Genomic DNA, 22,153 nt, shown 5'->3' with positions numbered 1-22,153 from the left:
AGTGGTACACATGATTAACATATATCCTTTTAAAATAATGCCATTTAAAAAAAGTATTTCCCCGCCTCTGCAAATCTTGTTTGTATTTCACAGTCCAGGTGCCTACCTTTTCCTTTCAGCATTCCTTGGTTCTCTCAGTCTATTGATTTCCCACCCATCTAAACTCTCTTAGCATTTATGTTGTGTTCCACCTGTCTGTCTGGTTAGAGCAGGGTTCCTACACTTCATCCCTTCTCCTTTCTGAGGAGGGCTCTTGAGAAATGGATTACAGCTGTCCTCCTAGCAAATGCTCCTCCTTGTTCGTCAGAGTGGCTGTCTCGCAACTCCACCCAATCTCAGGTTCTTGCCCTAGCAGCTCTGCCTGGCAACCTGGAATCCGCAGGACTTTCTTCACGATTCTCTCCTAAGCTCTGGAGCAGAAAAGGCCCCAGGTCTGCTATGAACCCCTTTTCTCCTGGGACCCATGTTGGTGTCCCTCCCACTCTCTTCTCCAGCATTTTCAAAGCAGTAGATACCCCCAGGCCTTTCTTACCTTGTCAGCCACTGAGAAGGCAGAGCTAGCTGCCCACCTCCCCTCTAAGCCCTCTCTTCATTCCTTCCCTTAAAACTGTTCTCAAATCGTAGAAAATGGGATCAGCCGAACATTATTCACAGCGGCTTTAATATACCATTTTGTCCTCCATGTGTCCTTCAAGAGTGACTGCCCCTGAGCGTGAGCTCAGGACTGAGGAATTTGTGATGGGCATATTTTATTTTAGTATTAACTGATAAAAACTGACTTCAGCATTGCTTTATGTTTGACAAAATTCTTTCATGCTTTTGTCTCTTTTCAACGTTGATACAGTTCTGGGAGACAGGCAGATTGCTGATTTCTTATTTCTACTTTATAGGAAAAGAAATCAAGGGCTAGAGGGTTTTAGTGGATTTGCTTAATGTCAGGAAAATTGTAAATGATCAACTCAGTTCAGTCATCTGCTTTTCTATACCACAGTCTTTTATTTTTCTTCATCTATTATTTCACTTAGTTTTCTCTGTTATTTCTAATTAGACATACTCTTTGGAGGCAAGCTCATGCCATAATATCTGAATCCTCCATAACACCAAACAATTCAATTTTCCATACAGTTATTGGAACAAAATAGTAAGTTTCCTTATTTAGTGAAAATCTGTTATGTATCATACTCCTTGCTGGGTATTTTCCATAAACTTTCCCCTGTTCTCATCAGACCTCTGCTAGGTAGGCTTTATCAGTATTTTTGGAACATTAATCTTTATTTGAATCACCTAGGGATCTTGTTAAACTATTAATTCTGATTCAGTAGGTCTGGGCAGGGTTCAAGATTCTGCATTTCTAACAGGCTCCTGGTACTTGTCACAGACCACACTTCGAGTAGCATCCTGTTGATAGCTAAAGAAACTGTGGCTCAAAGATATTAAGTAATATTTCAAAGATTACATAACTGGAAGTGGCAAAGCCCCACTCAGACCATGATCAATTGATACTCAAATTGCTCCTCGTCCTCCCATGCCACACTGCTGATGTGTAGGGCACTCCTGTTAAATGTCCTGGGGGATTCAGAGACAATGAAGACATACATCTGGCTCCCTGGAGAGTTGCCTTCCAGGGCAGTAAGACAGATGCATCCAAGGCTGTCTCTGGGATGTACTTTAATGTGGAGTTTACTCTAATGGAGTATAATGGGAGGATCTTAGATATGAAATGTGATTTGAGTTGGACCTCAAGAACTGGTAAGACTGACTGAAAGAGATGTGAACAAAGCACTTTCTGGATAGCAAGACACAGGTCGTAAGAGCATACAGTTCGTCTTCTGGGCCTGGTGAGCAGTCTGCCGTTGCTGATGCATGGGAGAGCTACACTGTTAATTCATATACCTCTAGGTCCTTTTCACTGCAGAAGAAATGAATTTCAACTAAGCGAATATGAGGAATCTTTATTTATTAAAAGCACATTATGAGATATAAGACAGGTCAAGCCTAAAACTGGCTAACCACGTGGAAATAAGGTTATGTACCCCAGGGCGGGGGTGGGGGCGGGGACGGATATGAGTCACAGCCAAGAAAGATGGAGAGCTGTAACCCTGGGGGAGGGAGAGGTCTGTGTTGTATTTAGGGTCGTGATGGGTGGTTACAAAGGCGTTCTCAGGTGACTGGCAAGTGAGGTCATTTTAATTGACACTTAGCTACTATGTAACTCTTTGCTAGTGAGCATGTGCTTACCCAGAATTCAGTCTGTTATAATTAGATTCATGAACTTCCAGGCATAAACATAGTATTATAAATGAAGCTTAAATTGTGGGCAAATTAGGGTAGTATCTTCTGCGCAGGCGTCTGTAGCAGATTAGGCCAGCTAAGACTATGACCCTCCTGTCCTTTGTCTCTGGGATGTAGGAGGGATTCTCTAACTACCCATAGGGTATTCTTTGGGCAGTCTCTGGGCTGGGCCCCTATTCCTTTGTTCCCCTGTCGCTCATGTCTGACTAGCTACCAAACACTGTGGCTTTAAAGATATCTCTGGAGTTGATGGTAGAGTAAGCGAGGGAGCCACTGGAGGATTTGGAGGTGGGGTTTACAATAGCACCTGATAGGTGCCCAGGTAATGAGCACTGGTCAATGTAACGTGATCTAGTTATTAGTGAAGCATTGTCCATACTATCCTTTTGACATCTCCATAGAACCTATGGCCTGGTTATAGGTCACTTGCTCCGTGATGACCTTTACTGTTGTTTACATGGAGCTTGTCTTAATAAAATCTCTTTGCCTGGGGCAATCACTTCTCCCACCCCCAACTCTTTCCAAATTTTTCTAGCCTAAGAAAATGATGTTTTTCCACAGATCAGTAATAAATATTCTTAAAAGAAGCATTGTTTCTTCAGTAGCGACTTGTAATGAGAAAAGGGGAGTAGAGACAAAATGCAATACTGGTCTGAATGGAGACCAGTTTTTCTTTGTGTGGATAACCAGCATTCCAGTCAGGTTGCCACGGTGATGCTGAGATTATAACTGTTCATGCCAGCAGTCAGAGAATGTTGTCCAATTAGTTATTCTCAGCTGCTAGGTTACCTTCATAGTGGCTCAGAGAGCAGGTCTGAGTTCAAAGGCACTCAAATGAGCAGTCAGAGACTTGCAGTTCATCCTTCCTCAAGGGGGTGTAGGGACTACAAGCCCCGGCATGCCCTGGTTTGAGCCATGTAGGATATGGTCAGCCATGTGAAAACAAACTCCATTTTTAATTGTTTATTTCCCCCCCCTCCCTTATAAGAAAGGGTTCCCAGAATTCCTGTGTCACTGGCCAGCTCTATAATGGTTTCCATGGTTTCCAGGGATGCCTTCAGATGGTGCAGGTTGGAGACGGTGGAGAGAATGTGTGTTTTGGCACTGGAAGTTCAACCAGCCAACATTAACCTCCTGACCCCATAGAGAGGGCCTGTCGTCAACTGCATGTTTTCTTATAGGTGTGAAGAGAAATGCTAAAATGCTTTCAAGCACATGTAAAGTGCTGTTGGTCTGTTGTAAGCAGGTAGTAAATGAGTTTCTTTGGGGGAAGGGTTAAGGCTTCTCTTTCTAAAATAGAACCTTGGATGGTTTCCTAATCTTTCTTATTTAATTATTTAGGTAATCAGTTATTGTCTTTAAAGTCCATCTGCTGCAATTGCTGTCTTTTTTTCTTTTTCTAAGCATCTTTGAAAAGGCAAAATGCCAAAATCTTTGCTAGTCTGGTTCCCATCATTTCGACCTCGTGTTGCTGGAAATACTGGAAAGTTAGCATGTCTGTCCTGACAGGTCTAGAGATATCCTGTGTTTGCAAATCTCCATAAACTGTATGATACATTTCTCCAAACAGCTGTATAATCTCTGTGACAAGCTAATGATGGGAGCGAAGGGACCAAGGTGGTGGGCCTTTATGTACATGTTGACTCTTAAAGCAACTTGCCATGTCTGAGCTTGCACAGACTGTGGGAGAGTTGAGGAAAGTTCTGGAAGGTGGAGATTCCTATCCTTGTCCCAAATATGCCTTGTGTCCTAGTATCTTGGGGAATTTTCTCATTCTGCTTTATGGAGTTAGTGGGCCTTTTTCCATCTGTTGTAAAATAGTCTCTGAACAGAGCAGTGGGCTTTGTGCGTCCACATATGCACAGGCAGGTTGTGGGCATGGCTCGGGAACTCCGGATCAGGAAGCACGAGAAAGGCTGGCCCATGAATCCCAACAGTTGACAAAGGATTGAGGTTATCTGTATACCAAAATCGGAAAAAAATATTCAAGTTAATGTTATACGTCCTTCTTGGGTTATTCTTTTAATTTCATGTTCCTAATTATATATGCCCTATGTAAGCCAGTGAACAATAGGCAATTTATGTCTAATTCTTTGTTTTCTCCTGTAAGGAAATAATTTGGAGCCAAAATAAATGTGAGTAGGAATATGTAAAGTCTGTGACTGAGAAAAAGTATATTTTGAAAAATTCCATTTATCTTCTATACAGATATGTACATATGACCTATTAAATCAACTGTCTCGATAACATTAAATTGGAGATGTGTGATAAATCTTTTTACATCAGTTCTGGGCATGAGTTACATTCACTTCTTACCCAGAATGTCTGACATTTAGGACTGAGTACAAGTGCTTACCTTTTCTTTCCACCCTCCCAGCTGACCCTGCTCCCTTTCCTTCCAGACCCACCATTTGAAAGATAGCAAGTGATTCCTGTGGTTTATTAAAGGATTTTTTTGAACAGAGGAAACATATTAGAAGTTAAAGGACTTAGGGTTTCGCCACTAACTAGGTGAGACCTTGAACAAGTTTCCTAAACACTCTTGTTGGAAAAATGTGATTTTTTTGAGTATATAACACCTGCCTGGGCTTTGCTTTGCTCTTTTGTAAAATGGGGAGAGGGATTTTATTAATACAACCTCAGAAATCTCTCCTCCACATTTTAGAGATCTTACTGCATTGTTGTTGTCACTGGTAGGACTAGTGATATGGAGACTTGATTCATCCGGAAAATATTTGGGTGTCCGTAATGTCCTAGTCACTGATCTAAGTACTAGGGATACTACAGTGAACAAAACCAATACAAGTCATTTCTTCTTGGAGTGTGCATTCTAGGATAAAGGATTATTAACAGACACTTTTAAGCACTTATAATATGCCAGACATTGCTTTAAATCTTTTATATACATGAATTATTTTGTCAAAAAATCCACAAAGTAGGTAGTACTGTTATCACTATTTTACAGTCGAAACTGAGGCACGGAACAATTAAATAATATAGTCAAGGTCACACAGCTAGTAGTAAATGGTGAAGCTGGGATCAGAATCAGGCTTTTTGACTATAGAGTCTGTGGTCTTTACTGGGTATACTGTCAATTAATTGGTTAACTTTAATCAGTATTCATCCTAGCTGATGGCGATGTAGGAAAAAGAAAGGAACTATAGCTTTGGATAGAAATCTGAGAGCCCTCTTGGTCTTCCTGACCCGAGGGCTAGAAGAAGCTACAAGCATTGAGGAACATGTTCCCTGAGGTTTGTCTGGGACCATGTTCTGACCTTGCCAGGAGCTAGCAATGGTAAAAGGACACCAATACCATCTCGCCAGGTAGGTAGAGCTGCGTGGGAGCAGATGGCATCCTGGAGTCCTCCTGCACACAGGACCACCCTTCCCAAAGGATGATGCTGGGCATGTGGAGCATGGAAGGTGCCCAGCACTTTCACATGCGGGATGCAGCCTTGCAAAGAAGGCAGGCCAAGCGGGATTATACCACTTTACAGATTGGAAAACATGAGAAGTCAAATAGCACTAGCAAGGAATAGAGTCCAGACCTGAACCCTAACTCTGTGCCAATCCTCTGATAATTCTACGTAGTTTAATTTGTTCGATACAGATGATTAAGTGAGAAAATTTAGCAATCAGTGTTTTATCTTATATATATAATTATCTTATATATATAATTTACTTGAATTATCTCTCCTACTTGAGTTGCATGGCTTGGGCATTATGTGAATGGAGATGAATCTGGGCCATGTTCTAGATGTTGCAGGTATATACACTTGGAGCACATCATGCTTTTCCTGCATGTTGCTCGCCATTGTAATTTATTGACTTGTGTATGTGTAGTTATTTGGTCATATCTATTTTGTTTATTAGGCTGGAAGCACAAGGAGGCAGGGGCCAGTGACCCCCTGCTTCTACCTCAGACAGTAGGGTGGGAGGATGTGGGTGGTGCTCTGGGACTGAACAAACCCCATTGTGGAGGGCGGGACCTTTGGCTACTCAGGTCCCCACTACATTAGAAGAAGGGAAGGTGAACAAAAAATGAGCTTTAAGGGACTTTGTGAGAGCAGCGTGGACTAGAATGGGGGTGGGCGGGGGGAGTGTCATGTCAGCACAGTGCTTCCTAGCGCTGTACTTACGTCGGAAGAATGATGGTGTTGAAAAGCCTGAAGGCTCAAGATAAATGTGGAGCGTTCTCCTGTTCTTGTTTTCTTTGTTCTATTTTGCTTTTGTAAGCATAATACTTGTCAGCTAGGCTGAAACTGAACAAAGCAGCTGCTAAATATGGTTCTAAGAGAAATAACATTTTGGTCTTTTTAAGGCCCGTACGTTTAGAGTAAGCACGGTTGTGTGGCAGATGTCAGAGGGAATCTGGGGGTAGGCAGTCTTTCTGGGAGCCGGATCAGGCATCCATATTCTGCTGGGGTCTGTTTCACCCTGCCAAAGGACTGGTGAAATCAAACGAAAGATCTGTCACAGAATGGCTATGTCTTTAAGAGGAGTTTGGGAGGACTATCTAGAATCTGTTTAAAGCCATTGTTCATGATTCCTTCCAATCCCCTTCTTAATTTCATTTTCAGAGTAAGGCGGTGGGTTTGGGGAAAAATATATATCATCTTTTATGATGCTAAGGAGTAGTCATCCTAGTTATATATTTAGATTTGCCTTTTCAATCTTTGGGATTTAGTCTAGAGATGTTATTTGGTGTTATGATAAATCCAGTATTATTCAAGGGACCTGGAAGAATTAGAGTGTAACTCAGTGACTATGACTATTAACTTTTAGATCTTAAATCTCTCCACCCTGCTGCAAAGTTGGGCTTGTGCTCGCCACTTTCGTCTGAATTCCTGAATTTCAGCTGATAGAAGAGAGAATTTATTGCAACATTCCAGAAGCCCCCAAAAGTTGATGTGTCTTCCCAATAGTCTCACGAATTTCTAAAGAGACATTTGTTTTTTCACAAATATCATAAATACCACACCCTGCTAAGCGTGTGATGATATTGGTTAAATAACAATAGGTTTTCTTTTACTGGCTTTCTTAGTTGAAAATATATGAAATGCAGGCTGAATTTTTCTATGGCATGTTCTTCGTGTATTAAATGAGCTCTTTTTCAAAGAGGAAAAAAGAAAAGGAAGGAGTTGTATATTTTTTAAAGTTCTATTATGTATCAGTATCAGGCCCTGAGCTAGTCGAGACACTTTCACAGTCCCCACAGTAACCCTCTGAGGGAGCAATAGTATCCCCATTTTAAAGATGAAGAAACTGAGACTCGGAGCCGTTAGGAAATTGCCTAAGGCTGGAGAGCTTGCAGCTACTAGGTCAAGGGCTGAGAATTCTGGTTCCATGAAGCTGATGGAATGGTGAGTGATCGAGAGCTCAGGGTTTGGAGTGTGACCAGTACCCATTCTGGCTCAGCCATTCATCATGGTGTGACCTGGACCAAGTGCTTAATCTCTCTGTGCCTCAGTTTACTCATCTGTAAAACAGACAACAGTAGCATCCACTTGATAGAGTTGTGAAAATTAAATGGTCTATTCATGGAAAATGCTTAAACTAGTGCCTGGCCTACAAATTCTCGTGAAATGTTAGCTATTACTGTGAATTTTATTATGATGACTAACCAAATTTGCCTATATCAGTACCTACTGAAAAGTTACTTTTCTTTCATGCAACAGCTTGCCTTTTGATATGTAGTAGTTATATTTCATTATGAAATAATATAAACTACTCTATCTTAAAATTAATTTTTTTTTCTCAGCCTCCCAGCAAAGGTTAAGATCTGAATAAAGGCATGTGTAGCCAACAGAGATTCCTGACTTTGGTAAATGTCAATGATTTGCTCTTTTCTCCTTGGTGTATGTAACCTTCTTTCATGCTGCCCATCCTGGCTTAACGAGCAGCTAAGCAAACAGGAGAGAGAGAATTAAACTGATTCTTGTCTCTTAGCTTTCCTGTCTTTGTAACATAATCATTAGGTACCGTATCTTCCCCTTGTTGCATTGCACATGGCCACATCCTGACAGCCTGCTTTCTCAATGGACCCGAGGCACGGCTTAAAGCAATGGGCTTTATAAACTTTCTCTAGAGCTGGGAATACCATAGGGGCTTTGTATGTGAGTTTTGTGCAGTTGGGAGCAGGATAAGGGGGATGAAGGGGACAGTGGCTGGGATGGCATGTCTAGATTGAAAAAGATGACATAGTTTGCTAGACTTTTGGCTTAACATTCTGTTCCCATTTTTTGTGACTTTCTCTACATGTTGTGGAGCATCGGGAGTGGGACATCAACCTTATTCAATGGGACCTTGACTTTCAATTCGAGCCACATCGTGTAGAATTTTAAAGCATGGTGTGTTGTGTTTAGAGATGTCTATTTTAGAAAGATCACTGTGAAGATAATTGAAAGGAGAAAAAGAATCGACTGCAAATAAATAGTCATAGCAAGAGATGGTGAGGCCTGTTGCGTGAACAGAGTGGAGTAGGTAGTTGGATCTGGGGGACATTTGGAGATAAAATCTTTAGCACTTAGTGAACAACGTGAGAATAGAATTTTGGGGTCAACCTACCTTTGAGATATGGTCGGAAGAAAGAAGCAGGATCTCTGTGAGAGACTGAGTGGTGTGATGCGGGACAAATCTTTTCAACATGGGTGGTGGTACTCAGCAGTATAAGTGCCTGAAAAGGACAGAACTGAGAAGAGACCCCTAGAGATTAGAGATTGAGGTAATTGGTGATCCTTGGGAGAAATTACATTTGAGTCTTGAACAACGGGAGAGTGTTAGGAGTACCGATCTCCATGCAGTTAAATATCTGTGTACAACTTTGACTCCCCCAAAATTTAACTATTAGTAGCCTTACTCATAACAGAAACAGTTGATTAATACACATTTTGTATGTTACATGTATTACATACTGTATTCCTACACTAATGTAAGCTAGAGCAAAGAAAATGTTATTAAGAAAATCATAAGGAAGTGAAAATACGTTTACAGTATTTATTGAAAAAATTTGCATATAAGTTGAACCTGTACAGTTCAAACCTGTTGTTCAAGGGTCAACTGCATGTTGGAGTCTTGTAAGAGTGGAGAAAACAACTGAATGCTTACCTTATTTAAGCTATATTCCTATTCCAGAAGAACATAACTTACAATTATATACATTTATATGAGGGAATATCCACAAATACCCAGCTCTTCAGGTACTGGGTTAGGGGTGGAGGAGAGGGGTGGATTAGGGTCAGTGCTAAATTCAAGTGCCCCTTAACAATACATCTGCCTTCTACTTTCTATGTTTTCAGAGAGCCCCCTTTTTGCAAGTAATATGACTCTAATCATGCCATTTTGCCTTATTACTATCAGGATACTGTATAAGGTAGAAGCTTATAGACTCTTTTCCAGTTACAAACTGGTACTCATTTCTAGCCATGATGCTTGTACTCGATGCTGGGATGTGTCACTCAATCCCCTCTGCATTGCTAAGGCACTATTGTCCACCTGATGGGAGTTTAGGCAACTTGTGATGGTTCTCACTTGGGAGCTGACCTCAGCTGAAGGAATGTCGCTTTACCCAAGATCATAACCTTTGGGACAGGGACAGGGGACAGCCTGCATACAATGACTACTCAGTGGAGCTGGGGTACAAAGGCCTCTATGCCTCAAGGTAGGATAATTTTGAAGCCATCTCAGATTCAAAGCTCCTGTGCATCACAGCTGACGTCTTCCATCTGCTCAGTCTAGTACTTCTTCCTTTACTCCCCCACTGCACACAGCAGAATAAACTCCCTCCATGTAAATCTCAGTGATTTTCAGTCTATCTCCTGAGTAACCAACTTAAGTCAATGATTATTTTCAGTTTGGTTGGTTACCTGAGAGAGGTCGCCAACCAAAGTCTGTAGTCCCTGTGACCTTCGCTTCTGAGCCCCTTGGATGTGTCCGGTGGAAAGAGCCTCTCTCCCAGTAGCTGGAACTGAAGTCTTGGCATTGAGCCTCCTTGGCTTCAACTGGCTGGGCCATATGCACCTTCATGGGCTATTCAAAGAGAGGAAAGAGCCTAGAACTCAGCTGCTCAGCTCCTCCTGAGACCTACCAATTAAACCCCAGCCCTGAGGAGGAGTCCATGAGGTGGGGTGACCCCTGGGTGTAGAAACTGGTCCCTGTTCTGCACTCTGTTTCTGTTCTTCCCTCCCCTTCAACCCATCCAACGCTCCCCAGGCTCCTTACGGCAGCTAATATTCACCGTTCTGCATCTCCTCTTCTTGGTTCATTTTTTTTTTTTTTACTCAAGAAAAATTAATGTTGAAAACACAATTGAAATATTTCAAGCAAATGTAGAGCCTCTCTTGAAATTTGTTGCAGAAACAGCACTGAGCAAACAAACTACTGGGAAGCATAGCTTAGAAACAAACAGCAGCTGCCACCATTTGTGGGCTTTTTTCCCCTCCTTTCCTTATTTCTTTCTAATTTGTTTTTAATAAAACCTGCTGCTCTAATGGCCTAGTAGTTGAACAAACACAATTTTTCTTTTCTATCCTGGGGCCTCCCAGGTGGCCTTGATCGTCTCTTTTAGAGATGATAGGGTCTCAGTCGACAGAGCTGGAGGACCTTACTGTGTTCTCCTGTCTCATGGTTCCATCTGGAACGGTGTCCACATCTCCCTGACCAGGTCGGGTGTGGCTGGAACTTCTGGACTGTTAGATCTGTTGAGACATGAGTCTGGAGTATGGTTTCTGGCCTTTCTGGATTTATAATAATAGATATAATGCTACTTCCAGTCTTTCTCAGAAACTAAGTGCTTTAATTGCTGCTTTTCTGATTTTGCTTTGTTTTTTATTTGTTTTCTGTGTGGAATCTTTGAAGGCACATAGCAAAGGGCTTTTCTTGGGCCTGATTTAGTACTGTAACTTTAAAAAACTCTAATTCGTCACATCAAACTCATGTATCTCCTTCTCCAGAAATAGCAGCGCCAAGGCAGCTCTTCTCCCTTTCTATGCTACTTGTGGCGTGGAATTCCTCAGCTTAAAAAGTATTATCGGATATTAATTGATTGCTGTGCACAGCGTGTGGTTGCTGTCTATGTGTGAGCATGGCGCTGGATCTTCACTTATTCTTCATCAGAGGTCTGCTAGGTGGATGTCATCCCGTTTTATCACCTCAGAGACTAAGTTGCTCTCTCAGGGTGTCCTAGAATCACACAGCCAGTCAATGTAAAGCTAGTGTTCAGCCCAGGTTTGTCTGAAGCCAGAGCTCAGACTTTCCCCCACCTGCCTCTCAGCCACTGTAATAAATATGGCAGCATGCTCATAAAAGTGTTGAAGAGAAATAGTAAATGCTTTTAGGCTGGAGATGGCAGTCTTCTTTATTTGTCCTTCAGAGTTTTTTTTTTTTTTTTAAACTGAATTAGTGCCTAACATTTAAAAATTAGAGGCTCTCACATTAAAAAAAATGTTCAGTTTTTCTTGGAAAAAATATTCGAATCTGGCAATATTGTGTTCGTAGGTTGACAGTACAATTGGTTCCAGCTCAGTAAAATCCCGCACCCCTGCCCCACCCAAAGGAGACATGACTTCTTCAGTTTAGCACAGGCCCAAGCTACCCCACTTTACTTTTACCTTACTCACCTCGCCTCTGTGGGCATTTCAGTTTGCGATTCTTGATTTTAGGCCTTTAAAGAAACAATTTCTCTCCAGTTAGGAGTCAGTAGAGGTCAACGTCAATTTCTGCCTCCGAGTTGAATTTTACAGCCTTTGATTTTTCTTTCAACTTTTTGGGATAGTAATTCAGTAATAATAGCAGCAATTGTTGGACATTTGCTGAGCACTCTAACACGGCTGACTGAGGTTTAGGAGACACCTGCTTGGCGGTAAGAACTTGTATAATTCCCTAATTTAGTGCACTCTAACTCCTGCAGGTACTCTTTAGATACTGCAGGAACTGGAGGCCATCTGCAAAATCCATTTTGCAGAAGCAGCATTGTAGAGAGCAGAGATGAATTCTAAGAAAAACGTTATAAGAGAGGCAGTTGTGTTGATTCCATGGTGACTATCTGGTAAGATAGCCCCACAATGCAGGAGCACCCCTTTCTTAACTGCCAGTGTTCAACACAATGTACAGCTCAGAAATTTCGAAAAGAAAGATCTCAAAAATTAGAACCCCTTTAGGGTGGTGGGTCTTTCATTTTATCCTGATGTACGTATCTACAAGTGTTTTTCCATTTGACAGTGAGAAATGTGTTAATCCTTTTTTACTGTTTCAATGGAAGTCATGTCTCCTTTAAACACTTCTCTGATTTAAACACTTCTCATAGAAAAGTAAAATAGAGACAAAATGGATTATGACTAGTTTCATAGCTACAGCTGAATTAAATTTTAATAATATTTAATATTAACACACAAGAGCCCCCCAAAGCTAAACTTGTTATTTATTTGCATGTTTTAAATAAGTGTTGTTTTTGATTAAGACAATGCTTGGAATATTGCTTTGAATTTTTATTGTTTGTTTATTTTCTTTCAGGACCCTGCAGGGATCTTTGAATTGGTGGAACTTGTTGGAAATGGAACATATGGACAAGTTTATAAGGTAAGTTCAATTGACTTTGAATATGGCTTATGTGTGGTTTTGGTTCACGAATGCTGAATTGTAGTGCTGTCTATTCTTACTCATATATGCCTCATAATAGATTTAAAACGAAATAATATACTTGTTAATTGGCTACTTTGTCTTTTAAAATATATCTGTAGTCCCATCGCCTAAACTGGATTCTGAGATTTGGGCATTTCCCTTCATTATGTATTACAGTGTTTATGTCTGACAAGTGAATTCTGCATATTTGAAGTTTTTCCTTAACTTTAATCATTGCCAGAAACTGTTTTTCAAAGGAGGAAAGATAACATTTACTTTAGAAATTTAAGCTATTAAAGTATCGCAGCTAGAAAAGTAGATTTGTTATTGGCCTAGGGCATGAGTTAAATGAGTTTAGTGCTGGCTACTTCACAAAGCAAAGGCCTAATGGCAGCAATGAGTTTTACAAGATAGGAAATAATTAAAAGTTAAACTCAGGTTGAGGTTGAGCTGAGGAATAAGAAGTCCTTCTTGCCCTTTTACTATTTTTTTGGTTACAAATTTACCCAGAAATGCTTTTGAAAGATATTTTCCCCTAGTAAATGACCTGAAAAATGGTCGTTTGAAAATGTGGGTTGATTCCCTTTCTGATTATCAAAAGGAAATGGAAATGAACTGTTTTTGGACTAAAACTCAGGGGGTTTAGTGAATGAGCTATTGAAGTAAATGCCTTCAAAACAAACCGACTGTTTCCTCACGATTATTTCTAGGGAAATATCCATCATTTTCCTGAGTGGTAGTGATATGGGATGGCATTTCCATTACGAATCATCACTCTTGTTCTATTTTTAAATTCCTTCTCTGAGCCCTAAACTCTCTTAGTTTATTAAAATTATTGAAGAAATCACCAGATTGTAATATTGCCAATTCTACAGAATGTCAGAAGTATATACACACACGTATACATATATATGCATATGTGTGTGTGTGCGCGCGCGCGCGTGCGCGTGTATGTGTATGTATGCATGTATCATATGGTTGAGAATCTGGTTTTTAAAGCACAATTGTTGTAAACAGATACATATTTAAACCTTTATTTACCGGAGGTACCTTGTGGTGTTCACTCCAGGAGAAAATTTCTCCCTTGCAAGAAATGATTATTTCTTAAAATGTCAACCCCTGCAATTAAACAGAATATAGTCTACTCAGGATGTTCACTTGACGTTGATCCTGTCTGACACAAGAAAGAAATGTGTCTCAGCAAATGCTTTTAAATACTTTCAATGAAGATAATGAGGTTGGAATTGTATTATTGCATTTTGAGAAATTGGATTGAACTTGTGAATTAACTTGAGCTAATGAGTTAAGCTCTGATTTAGGTAGAAAATTACTTCCGATTTGTTGTCAATATGGGGGAACAACTCTGTAGCATGCTGTTGGTTTTATGGTGCCATTTCTTAGAGTCATCCCATCGTACTATGCTTACCAGCTATAGAATATACATTTAGAGAACAATTCACAGCTTTGTCCTCTGAGAAGTGGACTCTTGCAAGAGAAGATAACGAAGAGATTCAGTTAAAGATGGGAAGGTTTAGAAAATCCACAATGATCCCTAATATCTTGTACTTGATAAAAAAAGGAAACAAATGCACGAGGTCAAATATTTTAGAGAGGAAAGATATTCACCAACTACATTATTAACAATGTTATTCTAAAGGGCCCCATTCTCTTAGTGGTTGATACAAAACTTTGGCACTATGAAAGCTGAAAGGAGATTAGAGCATGGTCATGGTGAATGCACTGTACTTTGGAACAAGAGACTTGGTTTCTTTCACCAGCTCTAGGTATCGGTTTATGGCATTGCAGCTTTTCTGTGCATTAGTCTAGTGATAATGTAGTTAGAAATGCTTTGGAGACTTATAATGATTTATCTAAAGAGTTAAAACAACCTGAGCATGTAAGTGTTCAGTTTCTAGGAAACTCAGATGATATTAGGTGACACACACTCATGAACAGAGACACCTGAGTTTCCTGAGCAACTAATCCAGCCCTGCTGTTACCCTGAGTTCTGAAGGATTAGTTTAATAAAATAGCAGAATCTGAACTCAAATACATGTGAATCTAAAGAGAAATAACTTAGAAAGTGATTGTTCACATTGTGGGTTATATTTAACTTTTATGGAATAGGTGTATTTCTAAAAATACTATAGGCATAAATAGCAATTTTATAGCCCTAGGAAAAGATTCTTATATAAAAAAAAAATTCTATGATAAATACTTGCTTTGTAAATTAGCTTTTGGTGTTCCTGGATTTCACAAAAAAGAAGTGTAATTTTATGAACAATTATATGGACATAGCCTTTATTTTATGAGAAGATTTGTTATATTTCTTTTTATAAGCCATCCTAAGGGAGTCATAATATAATTTTATTTACAAGTAGTTTTTAAGAAACATAAAACAATAAAAAGTATATGTAGATATTAAAAGACTATTTCCTGAGGTATATCTGCATATAAGCCACATATATCTGGATGTGGAAATAGAAATATCTTATTTAAAGATTAATAACCTTTATAGTTGTGTTTAGCTTTTCAAAATTGCTTCTAGTTTAAACTCCTAAGTCTAGCTTGATCTGTTTGTCCTTGGAAGGCTAGATTTGTTTATCTGTAGCATTTTGGTCTTAGGTGATCTGCGTTAATTCAGTATCTGTTTTTTACTTGATTAACTGGACAGAATAAACGAATAAGAAAGAGTAATGATTCTCTGTCAGGACTTTTAATGAAGAAATCATCTTCCTGGGCCCATGGCTCTCACTGAAAAACAAACCAACAAAAGGCCACACACGTGTTTGCTAAAGGTGTTGGCATGTTTATTGGCATGCCACCTATTGGGGCCTAATGGAATCCAGACATGTTTTTGTTAAAATAGAGTAATTATTTTAATGAGTCAAAACAATTGTTCAGTGTTTACTGCTAAAACACCACTAAATTGTAGCCACACACTTCAGAAATGAATGTTAGTCTATCTTGTTTCTTAATTGTCCTTTTGAAACATATATCGGTTATTATAGAGATAGAGACATATTTTATTCCATGGTGACAATGTGAATTGGGACTATGGTGGATTCTTCACTATTGCTCAGGTTTCTCTTGAGACTTCCTTAAGGTTGTGAAGAATGAAGTAAAGTCACCTTCGGTCACGTGGAATTCGTTCCCTCTCAGTCGGTCCATTTTCCTGCAGCTTTCTTTGAATGTTCATTATCATATCGAGCCAAGATTCTGCTTTCCTAAAATGTTTACCACACTCCCAGAGCTATTTAAAAATAAATATTCTTCCATAAGAACATAGTCCTTCAGTTATTTGAAGAAAACTTCTCCTTCCTTCCCCCAAACACATATTTATATCTCCTGCTCTTCAGGCAATAGAGCCTCAGTTGTTTAATTAATTCTTCATGTGGCATAGACCTGGGGCCCTTCATTGTCCTGTCTTCTGTCCTGAAACTATTCTAATATATTACTAAAAATAATACTTTATACTTTTACATAGTTCTCTATTTCATAAAACCTTTTATATATTATCTGATTTCTGATTTAGTTCTTATAATAATTTCTTGACAACCTTGTTCTCACCTTAGGGTCTTTATAGTTACAGTTCCTTCTGCCTAAAATACTTGCCACACAACCCTCACCTGACTGGCTACTTCTCCAGGTTTCAGTTTAAATGTTACCTCCTCAAGAAAACGACTTTTCATCCTCTATCCAATATAGCCAGCCACCTTCTCTTCCCCGTCCCCCACAGTCTTTCTCTATCATGCAACCTGTTTCATTATCTTCATGGCATTGCCACTCTCTGAAACTTCGTACTTCTTTGTTTATGTACATATATAAATTACTTAAGTGCATAAATAAAGGGAACATGAGGGTAGGGACTTTGTCTAGCCATCACTGTATCCCCCGTCTGGTACATAGTAGATGTTGACCATTGTGGGGCCCAGAATTCAGTCCTGTTTTTCTTTTTATATTTAGTCCTAGTTTTTTCAGCATTTCCCGTAAAATATTAGTCTGCTTACTTCAGAAATGTATATTTGTATAAAAGATTCAGTGAAATACCATTTTTTAAAATAAGACAGAATAGCAAAACTCTTAAAATGGTGGAAAGTGGATATAAATTTTATGTTAAATGAATTGTTGATAGTCTGTAAAAGCAAGATCCATGCTAGAAATTTACAAAATGAGGCAAATCATTTTCCAGGGTTCAGTCTCCTGGCAGAGGTTCTCAAACTTGAGTATGCAAAACAAATATTTGGGAAATTATTTAAAATGTAGATTTCCAGGCCAAACCTCAGAAATTTTGATTTAGTCGGACTGGAGTGGGGTCCAGGAATCTGAACTTTTAATAAATGTATGAGTTCATTCTGATGTTCAGGGCCCTGGGGCCACTCCTTCAGAAACAGCAAAAATGATTGCAGATTACCCTGTGGTAGGGCCACTTGAATGAATGCTGATTTTAATGCTTTTTGTAATCATTTACTTTAGGATCTCCATGCTGATTCCAATTGATGTAAACTGAGAAAAGTGAAAAACATAAAGATCTTGACCTGAGATATGATGCCAATCAGTTTTGACATACTCAATTAGAGATTTGACTTTTGGTGTATTTATCTGACATGCCAGTGATCACAGTTTAAGGTTGTTCCTGAATAATTCCACTCAAGACTTGAGAATCGATAGAGTCAAAACTGACTTGGTAGAGAGAGAAGAATCTGAACATTTTGTATGAGATTTCCTCAAATCTGTATATTGTGATCTCTTAATTAACCTTCTGTTAAAGTAAGACAAAGCATTTTAATAGTAAGCTTATCAATAGTTGTGATATGGAGGTGATTCTATGACATACCCAGGATGCAATGTAGCTTTTCATAGTCTATTCTAATAAGTCATGAATTAGTCTATTCACTTTTTGTTTGGTAAGGAGTATGGGAGAATGTTGTATTTCTTGGATAATAGTTACATTTGTTTTTTTAATCAAGAATTTCCAATATAAAGAATACATTATTTCACATTTGTTTAGTGCCAATATAAAAAGCCCTGTGCTTTGTGTGGGAAGAAGGCAGACAACTGAGACCGTTCCTAGTCCACAGATGTATGCAATCAGATTATCTAATATTCTTTGTGAGTTAATAGGGGAGGAAACTAAAGCACATTTATTAAGCTACATTGTCATTCTCAGGCAGGATTTCTCAGCCTTAGCACTCTTGATATTTTGGGTCAGATAGCTCTTTGTTATGGGGGCCCTCCTGTGCATTGTAGGATGTTCAGCAACATCCCTGACCTCTACCTACGAGATGCCAATGACACCTCAAAGTTGTGACAATCAAAAATGTCTCCAGGTATTGCCAATTGTCCCTAGTTGAGAACCTCTTCTCTAAGGATTAGACAAAATAGCAAAACTCTGAAAATTGAGGTACAGACAGAGGCAATGGGAGTGTAGAATATGGAGCAATTAACACTCCCCAGGCTGGGTGGGGACCTGAATAGACTGTGGGAGGGGGGGTTGGCAAGATTTGTCATTTTCCTCTCTTGGAGTGTAATTTAACATATTCATAAGTGGAAAGTGAGTGTGATAAAAAAGACTCTGGAGCAGGACTGAGGTGGATTCTGCATTGTTCTAGTTGTGTGAAGATAGCCAAATTTCTCTGAGTCTGTCTGGGCTTCTTCATCTGTTAGTAATAGTGCAGTGCTGGGTTATGAAATCTAAAGCATAGTGTATATAGAAGCCTATAGCCCGGTATCTGACATATAGTAAGCTCTCAGCAACCTTTTCTTCTTCCCAAACACATGTGCCGGTAGAAGCCTGCTTACCAGTTCTTTTCATGGTCTTATTTTTGTAGAAGATTATATGACCTAAAAGAAGCAGTCAAAGAAGTTGAAGTCAGAAATATACTTGCCTTTGTGCCTCACAGTCTACCTTTGAATTCTTGGTATTAATGTAAGCTCAGAATTGCGTTATTTATGTTAAATCCAAAACTCGATACTTCTTATGTGGCATTTGATGATATAATTGCCGTTTAGCTATTATAGTTGGTCTTTAGAGTTTTTTCAAAAAACACTAAATAATAATTTGTAAAGAGAAGATAGAATATTAGATGAAATAAGAATTGGTCTAGCACTCTGGAACTTTATTGGGGGTGAGAGTGACTTTTAAATAATTATATATTTTAAAATTTGGGAAGAAAATCGACAGTATTTCCTTTTAAGGTAGTACAAAATCTAAATAGACTTCATTCTGAGATTTGTAAGGAGTGTGTGCTAGGACCTCACTTAAGAATTGACTTGTCTTTATGGTTTTGATTCTATCTCAAGCAGGCATAGCTTTCAGCTTGCTGTATTGTGATCTCTTAGAGCTCCAGTTTTTCTCATCTGTGAAATGATAATAAAAATACCTTTTTCTGATACACCTCATCAGGCTATAGTGAAGTTAAATAAATTACAGAGTATGAAAATATTTTGTTAAATTTAAACTGCTCTGTACACTAAGGTTTGATTATTGCTGTTGTTATTTATTATAAGTTAGGTGGCAGAGTCCTGTGTACCAGGGCATAGGGAAGTTTATTTCTTTGCTGCTCTTTTGCTTCTTCATTTTTATGATCATTATGCTGTGTGTTACCCAGTAAATGAGGTTCCCCTATAGGTTGCCTGATTCCAACTACAGACTTATTCTTACCTCCCTTCTGTTTCCTGTCTTTCTATCTTCAGGCAAACAAGGGTCATTGGATTGAGTGGAGGTGTCTCTGGCCTTGCCTTTGCCTGACCTTTGCCTCATTGACATTTCTTAGTGGGTTAGTCACCTTTCTCAAAGTGTGTTCAGTGGAACCCCAAGATCAGCTCTGTGAAAAAAAGAGTTAAGTGCCCATAGATATTTTGTAGCACTACTAACCATCCTTTTCTTATGAACATTAGCATTTGTATGGCTTTGTTTATCCAGTATTTTCTCTATTTAACTGTGGAAACTCTTTCTTCTTCCTACCTAAGTAACGCCTGTTAATGCCTCTTGGGACTATTCCATAGAACACAGAAAATCCAGCTGAGTGCCTATCACCCCGTTTCTGTAGCCTCCATATTGTCCTTTCTCTTTGGATAAGAAGATGTAAAACATGGCCACAGGGCTGTCTTTCCTATTAACTTACAGAGCAGGCTCTTGGACCAAGTCTTACATGCTGATTGCCTTTAAAAAGATTTTTTTGTACTGTTTGTGGTAACACATTTTATCTATTAAAATAAATTAATGATATGGTCAAGGGTACTAGTTGGTTTCTTTCCATTAAGAAAAAGTTTTTGTAACTGCCAAGATACCCAAGCACCATTTTTTAAGGAATGTAGAAACTTTGATTTTTTAACATCAAATGGACATTTACGAAACATCTCTGAGATGATATAGCTTATGCAAATCATTGTTCTTAGTCGTAGTTTCATTTAACTATCACTAAGACTTTAGGATTATTTAGTTATTAATATTTAGTCTCGGAGTGTACTTTAATTGCAGTTGACAAAAATTATAGGTAACAGTTTTTTTCCTGCTCCTCAATAGGTAGGAGACCATTTACCCTTAAAATGTGTAGGCTTGATAAGCTTTTCATTCTCATAGATCTCTGTATTGTTTGCATCTCATTTGGCCTGAGATCGTGCCACGTCATGCCACGATCTGTTGGGTGTAATGAATTAGATATGGTTGTCATGTGAGCCCCAAGAAAAGACCTTCGTAAACTCTGGTGTGCCGTGTGCCATATGGAGGGGGCACTTTCTCTGCTGAGTGGCAGGATCTCTAGAATTGTCACCAAAACTTGCCCCAGGGACTGTGTGGGGTTTCTTGTTGCTACTGATGTTTCTCAGACCTCTGTTTTATTATAAAAATCATGTGGATATCTTTGAAAAACTGTAGCTATCTGGGCCTTTCTATAGAGATATGGTTTTAGTTGGTCCAGTTTAGGGCTGGGTAAAGTTGTTCCCAGAACTTCCCAGATGCTTCTAGTGTACTGCCAGAATTGAGAGCCAGTGGGCTAAGATATTGCCTCTGAAGTGGTTTAAAGACTCTTTCTGGTGTCTTTGCCCCTGGGGAGGAGCCTGTACCACTCTTATCTCTATCCTGGGTTTTCATCTACGATGTTTATTTATTTATTCATATTCAGCCTTTTTAATAAGCAACTATTATCAGCTTGACATGTGTGTACCCACCTTTCATTTGAAGTGTTTCATTGCTTTAGTTCAAAATACTTTTCATTTTACCTCATATCAGTGAACTTCTAAATAACTTGATGCACACCACCCGGGTGAGTTAGAGTTCTTAGATCTCATAACACGTGTAATGACTTGGTGATTCTAAGGCAGTCTCAAGTAGTTAAACAATCAATAGTTACTATGAAATTTTCATTATTTGGGGAGTTATTTGTATCCTGTAAAACGAAACTCTGCCAAGATTACAGGCACAGACTTCAGGGCTATACAGTTTTAAGTATTTTATAATGGGAAATATCTGAGACTCTAAAAAGAATAACCAATTAATTGGGGCCCTGAGATTGAATTTCTTATCTCTATGGTTTAACCTTAAATGCAATTTTATTAAATCCACTTGGATATCTTATATTTACAAAAATAAATATCTGCTGTTTGACAAGGAAATATATACTCTGTATTAAGTAGGAGCCTTCCTTGGTGGTGATGGTCTAGAATGGGGCACAAAGCATTGCCATGGTCTCTAAATAGGGCTGAGTACAGCTTCGTCTGCCAAGTGCTATGGCCTTGGGCACTGCCTCTGATCCTGGTCCTCTCGCTTACTTTCCAAGGCAATACACAGAACTTCTGTGTCTGTTTTACTTCCATCTACAACAAAGGAAGAAAAGGATGGCAGCTGGCTCCCTGAGAACTCTTAATAAATACAAAATAGCTACCATAATAATAATGATAATAATAACACTGTCATCTTTCTAGACTGCAGAGAAGAGTTATGAACTAAATTATGTGACGAGCTCAGTCTCATTTAAAGGGAAGGTGCCCTATTGTTATAGAAAATATGCCCATAATTATATAATATAGCCTGTTGGGACATACAGTCTTTGGCAGGCCACTAGCTTATTCCAATTGGTGCTTTTTTCTAAGGTGTTTTTTGAGAAACTTAGTTTTGATCTGTGCATCACATCCGGGAAGCCGTATGAGGCTCATAGCTTAATTTACTAGAAATCTTACCACTTTTTAGCACTCTTCCTTCTCTCTAACTGTGGTAAAATATACATACCATAAAATACTGTTC

The 22,153-nt window shown here is 39.1% G+C and overlaps 1 protein-coding gene across 2 annotated transcripts in view; it reads left to right on the top strand.

Annotated features, from left to right (window-relative positions):
* TNIK (TRAF2 and NCK interacting kinase) overlaps nucleotides 1-22,153 on the top strand; it is a 345,956-nt gene that overhangs the window by 59,622 nt on the left and 264,181 nt on the right. For both annotated transcript variants that reach the window (XM_015588550.2, XM_006910834.3), the window contains exon 2: nucleotides 12,802-12,867. In XM_015588550.2, the coding sequence (XP_015444036.1) occupies nucleotides 12,802-12,867 (66 nt within the window). The remainder of the gene's footprint in view (nucleotides 1-12,801; nucleotides 12,868-22,153) is intronic.

Source organism: Pteropus alecto, unplaced genomic scaffold, assembly GCF_000325575.1.
Source record: "Pteropus alecto unplaced genomic scaffold, ASM32557v1 scaffold33, whole genome shotgun sequence".
Taxonomy (NCBI): domain Eukaryota; kingdom Metazoa; phylum Chordata; class Mammalia; order Chiroptera; family Pteropodidae; genus Pteropus; species Pteropus alecto.
This window is presented reverse-complemented; position numbering and strand designations above follow the sequence as displayed.